Genomic DNA, 6,347 nt, shown 5'->3' on the forward strand with positions numbered 1-6,347 from the left:
TTTGGGGAGCAGCCTTGGGGAGCAGTTTTGGGGAGCAGACCCCACACCCGTCGAGGCTGTGCTCTGACATGTTTCTGTCCCTCCAGGCATGCTGCCCCTCTGCCGCCGGCCACCGACTTGGGGCAGAGGCAGCCTGCGGCTGCCCAGCCTCCCGCTGGCTCCGTGCCGTGCCTTCAGCAACAACAAGATCCTGGTGGAGCTGGACGAGAGCTCAGGTACGGCGGGTGGCACCTCTGCGGCGTCTCCCCAAACCACAGGGCGTCGTGGGGCAGGGGCAGGGCCCTTCAGCGCCTGGCCCACAGCGCGTGTGGCCCTGGGCATGGAAAGACACCAGAGTGTTCCAGGTTCAGCTGCTCAGGACGCTCAGGGGGAAGCGTTTGGGGATGGGACTCTCACGGGTCATGGGCACTTCAGGTGGGTGGGTGCCGCTCGGGTGCCACAGGTTGTCACCCTGGGCATCCTCGTGCCCCGTCCCGTCTGCGGGGTCCCTGCTTTGGGGACCTGGTAGAGTGGCAGGCGCTCTTTCAGGGCAGCTGTTGGGCATGTGTCCTGTCTGGGAATAGCTCTCATGGGGCCACGTCCGCTCTTCGACAAAAAGGTGCTGCTTGAGATTTCCCAGGGCCTGCCTTGGGCTGCTGGGCCCCTGGGTGCATCCTCATGCTGTCCCCAGCACTTGTTGAGGACCTTTTGGGGTAGTGTAGTGCCACTTGGGAGGGGACAAGGGCTCAGAGCCCTTCTCGCGATGCTGGTCAGGGTGGCCGTGCCGCTGGCAGGCTCAGAAAGGTGTGTGAGGCTGGAGGCTCGACCTGATCCAGTGAGCGCAGAGAGAAGGGAACTGCCAGGCAGCGTGGTCCCGAGGGTGGCCGGTCTTTGGGATACATGGCGTGGCACTGCACAAATGCTGGTTGATGCTCCAGGTCACACTGACTGAGCAAGCCCCGGCTTTTGGGGTCTTTTCGAAGAGCACGGGCTGGAAAGACACGATCTGGGGTGAGCAGGGAAGCAGGGAGGCGGGTGAAGCTGCCTTGGGGAGAGTGCTGCTGTGATGCGGGGTTCTGATGTCTCTGTGTTTACCGTGGCACAGGTGTCGCCACAATGAAGTTCAAGAGCCCCCCTGTCAACAGCCTCAGCCTGGACTTCCTCACCGAGTTCTGCATAAGCCTGGAGAAGCTGGAGAATGACCGGGCCTGCCGGGGCGTGATCTTCACATCAGTACGTGTCGTCCAGGGGCCGGGGAGTGAGCTGTGGGGCGATTTGGCAGGCAGGGGTGCTGTTCCCTTCCTCCTGTTTGGTCTCTTGGCTCCCTGATCACTGGCACAGGAGGGCTGGGAGGCAGCTTTGATCAGCTGTGGAAGGAGGGAGCGGGTTCTTGGGAGGGCTGTGCTCTTCCTTCTGTGCCCTTTTCTAGTGGAAAAATAACAACTGAATATTGTCATTTGTCATGAAAATCGAAGCTGCTTATCTGCAAACCTGACACATCCCTCGAGATCTTTTGAACTGCCCAGAGGGAGCTGCTAGGAGATGCCAGGGTTTGTTTTCAAACGTGGTGTGGGTACGAGGTGGTGCCTGGGAATGGCACAGGACAGGTGCTGTGCTGTGTGGCTGATGCACCTGCCCAGGGACCCTGATAATGAGAAATGGTGCTGCAAGCAATGAGTCTCAGCCCTGCAGGTCGAGGTGACGGGATGATACAGGCCGTGGAAGCACTGGGAAGATTGTGTTAGAACCCCAAAAGACCCTGGTTGGTGTCATATTTAATAAACACTTTCCCTTTCCTCAGGCTGCCAGGCTGAGTGCGTTAAAGGGCTAGAGGGTCATCCCTGAGCAGTGACTCTCAGTGATGTCTGTGTTTTCCCGATTCCAGGCCGTCCCCAAAATCTTCTCGTCTGGCCTGGACATCACCGAGATGTGTGGGAAGAGCACGGAGCACTATGCCGAGTTCTGGAGAGCAGTGCAGGAGATGTGGCTGCGGCTGTACGGCTCCAACATGGTGACAGTCGCTGCAGTCAACGTACGTCCTTTGGATCCTTTGGTTCCTTGTTGCCCCACGCAGTCTGTCACCTGATGCGGCTTGTTTGCAGCGTGTGGGCAGGGACAACCCAAAAAACAGGCTTGTCAGTGGTGACACAAATAACAGGGATGCGTTGGGGTATCTGGGCAAAGTGTGTGTCTGTCGGTTAAAAGTATGGAAGTGTGGGATGTTCCCGGCTCCAGGTAAGCTCGCTGCTGGCGCAGTGCAGCATTGTGGCTGCGGCGGGGAGCTCGCACGGCACTCGTGTCCTGCGCGTGGGGCTGAGGTGCCTGTTGTGCAACAAACACCATACCCTGACTCAGGAACTCGGCTGGGAGGATGTCCTCCAGGCTGGAGGACCAGGAGGAGGGCTGTAGCCAGTGTAAAGCTGAGAGTGCCGGAGTAGCTGAGCAGTTGGCATAGGAGGAGTCCAAAGGATGCCGGTCACCCGCCCACCGGCTGCTTGCTCACTGAGGCTCGTGGGAGGTGCCCAGGGTCACTTGCTGGGCCATTGCACTGCTTTGGCAGAGGGACGAGTGGGGAGGGAGCCATGCAGTGACGCAAGTGCTTGTCCTCAGCCCTGTGAGCACCGATGCTTCACACCCCAGGCAGCGTGGTTTGTCATAAGCCCCTTTTCCACCAGGTTTTCTCCTCCCACTGTGGTTCTTGGCTAGCAGGGAAGTGCTGTCTGAACCACGGTGTCCCTAGAGGTGCTGTTACCTGCTCAGTGTCTTGTTTTCATTTTTCAGTGCAGTGCTGCTTTGGCAGCTCATGGTTCTTTGTCCTTGAAGGCAGCTGTGTCTCTGAGCAGCTTCCTCCAGGCACCCTGTGCAGGGCTAAGCAAGCACCAGGTCATGGCAAAGATGGTCTCAAGTGGAAGTTTTATAGACAGAAGGTGTTACGCAGCCCCTGGACAGAACCATTTCTGTGGCATTTAGGGTTGCAAGCTGAAGCAATAAAGCTTTGCTGCAGGTTTTGCGACCTGAGTAACGGGGATCAATTGACTAGATTTCCAGGCTGGAAAATGCAAGAAACAAAGAGCATTGAAAAATGAAACTATAAACCCTGGTAAACATACCAGAAATCTTCTTTAGGGCTGTTTCATAGAATCATAGAATTTTTTAGGTTGGAAAAGACCATTAAGACCATCAAGTCCAACCGTTAACCCAACACTGCTAATGCCACCACTAACCATGACCCTAAGAGCCTCGTCCACAGTCTCTTAAACCCCCCCAGGGATGGTGACTCCACCACCTCCCTGGGCAGCCCCTTCCAATGCCTGTCAGCCCTTTCTGGGAAGAATTTTTTCCTGATATCCAATCTAAACCTCCCGTGGTGTAACTTGAGGCCAATCCTCTTGTCCTGTCACTTGGGAGAAGAGAGCAAATCCCCCCCTTCTGCACCCTCCCTTCAGACAGTTGTAGAGAGTGGTCAGGTCTCCCCTGAGCCTCCTTTTCTCCAGGCTGAACACCCCCAGCTCCCTCAGCCGCTCCTCACAGGACTTGTGCTCCAGACCCTTCCCCAGCTCCGTTCCCTTCTCGGGACATGCTCCTGCCTCTCAGTGTCATGCAGTAAGGGACTCAAAACTGACCCCAGGATTCGAGGTGTGGCCTCACCACAGTGCCCAGTACAGGGGGACTGTCACCCTGTGTCTTTCCTGCTCTGGAGGGAACAGTGAGGCTGGGGCTACAGGGACATTTGTGACCATCATGTGGGCTCTCTCCTTCCTTCTCTTTGCCAGGGGTCCAGCCCGGCGGGAGGCTGTCTTGTCGCCTTGTCATGTGACTACAGGATCATGGTGGAGAACCCCAAATTCAGCATCGGCCTGAACGAAGCCCAGCTGGGCATTGTGGCTCCCTTCTGGTAGGCCAGTGCCTCCCACTTCTAGTCTCACGTGTAGGTCTCTGAAAACAATTCATCTTCAAGGCATTTATTCATCGTTTAGCTGGCTGCTGAGATGTAGTTTTATGTGTCAGTGGTCAGGTAGTTGTAGCTGCAGGACACGGTACCTCACTCCTCTGTCCTGTCCAGCAGGTACCTGTGCAGCTCTCAGGCTGCAGAATGTCTTCCCATCCTTCTCCTGTGAGGACCTCGGTTCTGACTCAGCAGTGAGCTCTGAAACTGGTGCTGGGAGATATCCCTGGTCAGGCTTAGTCTGGGAATAAGATTTTCTGTGGGTACAGGCTGTGTACCTGCAAAGTCTCTTAGCTGTGGAGATCTCTGGAAGCTTAGGGGCAGGAATATAGCAAGGCATGGATCCTTGGTTGCCCTAAGAACATGTAAATGTACTGTTGGAAAGGAGTTTTCCCATCACAGCAAGTGGACATGGCCAGGACCTGTGCCCTGAGGGGTAAATAGGGCAGCTCTCATGGAGAGGAGAGTGAACTCTGTTGGGGTGGTACCAAAAATGGCTCTGCTCACCTGACTGCGCAGCGTGGCTGAGCCCGTGGCTGCTGTTTAGAGCCCAGGGAGTGAGAGAGAGCATGCTATTAGCTTCGATGTCTGGGTGTCTCTTTCCTTCCATCTCTCCTAGGTTTAAGGACACATTTGTGAACGTTGTGGGACACCGAGTTGCTGAACGCTGCCTCCAGCTGGGCTCCCTGCTCCCTGCTCCTGAGGCCCTCAAGGTTGGCCTTGTAGACGAGCTGGTGCCGGAGGAGAAGCTCCAGGAGAAGGCTGTGGCTGTTATGGCACAGTGGCTGGCCCTGCCTGGTAAGGGTGGCACCTCCGGAGAGGAAGAGGGGATCTGATCTGGGTGGGAAGGACAAGCACCAGCAGTGGTACATGGGAGCTACGTAATGGTTTCCATTTAAAGGGAAGGTGTGGATGGCTGGGAGGTGGGAAAGCTCGTCACAGCGGTCCAGGCAGCCTTGGGAAGACACCGTGTTGGGTGTGCAGGGCACACGGCTCCAGCTCGGCTCGCCCTGACAGCGCTGATGAGTCAATCCGGAGGTGCCCGAGCTCGAGATACAATCTCTGTGTCTGTCAGTGGAGGTCTTAGCCCAGGGAAGCTGCCCTGGAATTGAGGGAACAGGCAGAGTGAGGGTGCCCAGGAGGCTGCCAGTCCACTTTTGTGGTCTGGATCAACTCTTGGCACTCTGCTGAGCTGGGTGTGAGGGCAGACAGCAAACGCAGCCATCGTGTGCGTGTTTGGGCTGCTCTGTGACTGGGAACGCATGGTTCCTGGGAGAGGGCATCCCCGTATCCGTACTGAACTGGCCCAGAGCCTGCCGTTGGGATGAGCACGAGGGGACAGTGCTGCTGGCTTTTTGTGCGGCGTGTTCGGCATGAGCAGTCTGTCTTGTCAGAGGGCTTGGCTGAGGGAGCCTAGAGCCAGAGCAGTTTCAGATAGGGGAGAATTTTGTGCTCTTCCTGCTGTCCTGAGACCGGTGGTGGATACTGGGTTTGGGGCTGGGCACTGGAGGGTGCAAAGAGAAGGAGATACACAACTTCTTATCATCTGTCCCAGGAGATCAGTCGTTTCCCCACTGGGTGGTACAGATCATAATTTATTGTATGAGAATTCATCCAGTTCAGCTTCCAACCGGTGGGTTTTTCCAACACCTTTCCCTGCTGGTTCAAAGAGCCCTTCGGTACCTCCTCTTCGGAGCGCCCTGCGCGTGGTGGCAGCGGCCGAGAGCTGGCGGGGGGCGAGGACCGCGCGCGTTCCCCATCCTCGCTCTCCTCTCCGCAGACCATGCCCGTCAGCTCACCAAGTCCATGATGAGGAAGGTGGTGTTGGACCGCCTGGTAGCTCACCGGGAGGAAGACATTCAGAACTTCATCAGCTTCATCTCAAAAGAGTCCATCCAGAAGTCCCTGCGCATGTACATGGAGATGCTGAAGAAGAAGAAGAGCTGAGGAGTCAGCCGGCCCCAGGAGCTGTCGCGAGGCTCCCGAACGCTGCGGTGGCTGCGGATTTTCACAGCGAAGCCACCCGCAGTGTCAGCAGCTGGTGACATGCTGCCTGCTCCCGTGGTTGCCCCATCCACCCCTTCCCCTTAGTCCCCGTAGAGTGCCTGTCACCACCGCTGCCTTTCCCGAGAGCGGGGAGAGCTGCCCGCTCGGCTCCCCTGAGGATCGGACGGGGAGAGAGGGTCTTGATGCCGCTGTGGCAAAAAAACTATCCTCCCTCCTGTCCAACGGCTAATTGCGAAATGAGATTGTCAGTAAAGTCTTTGATGAGGTAGGAGATGGATGCTTCACTCCCCAGCCTGTCTGCGGTCGCCACTTCCAGTGGCAAGGCTGGTGGTCTCTCCCGGGCTCTGGTTCCTGGAGAGCTGGGGGGCTCAGCCCTGAGTCACATGGGCTGGGGCGGCCTTGGCGCGGCTGGCGG

At 57.2% G+C, this 6,347-nt stretch overlaps 1 protein-coding gene across 1 annotated transcript; it reads left to right on the forward strand.

The window, feature by feature from the left end:
• Positions 1–132: 132 nt before the first annotated feature.
• Positions 133–5,882, forward strand: ECI1 (enoyl-CoA delta isomerase 1). Its single transcript, XM_010152399.1, has 6 exons — positions 133–215; positions 1,085–1,212; positions 1,865–2,011; positions 3,753–3,874; positions 4,545–4,723; positions 5,706–5,882. The coding sequence occupies exons 2-6, from the start codon at positions 1,096–1,098 to the stop codon at positions 5,870–5,872; spliced, it is 732 nt and encodes a 243-aa protein (XP_010150701.1). The 5' UTR covers positions 133–215; positions 1,085–1,095; the 3' UTR covers positions 5,873–5,882.
• The last annotated feature ends 465 nt before the right edge of the window (positions 5,883–6,347 follow it).

This window comes from Eurypyga helias, unplaced genomic scaffold (assembly GCF_000690775.1).
Source record: "Eurypyga helias isolate BGI_N326 unplaced genomic scaffold, ASM69077v1 scaffold27235, whole genome shotgun sequence".
Taxonomy (NCBI): Eukaryota; Metazoa; Chordata; class Aves; order Eurypygiformes; family Eurypygidae; genus Eurypyga; species Eurypyga helias.

Coding starts and splice junctions, on each gene's coding strand:
- ECI1 (XM_010152399.1), top strand. CDS start 1,096: ATGAAGTTCAAGAGCCCCCCTGTCAACAGCCTCAGCCTGGACTTCCTC. Junction 1,213..1,864: donor GGGGCGTGATCTTCACATCA/GTACGTGTCGTC, acceptor TCCCGATTCCAG/GCCGTCCCCAAAATCTTCTC. Junction 2,012..3,752: donor TGACAGTCGCTGCAGTCAAC/GTACGTCCTTTG, acceptor TCTCTTTGCCAG/GGGTCCAGCCCGGCGGGAGG.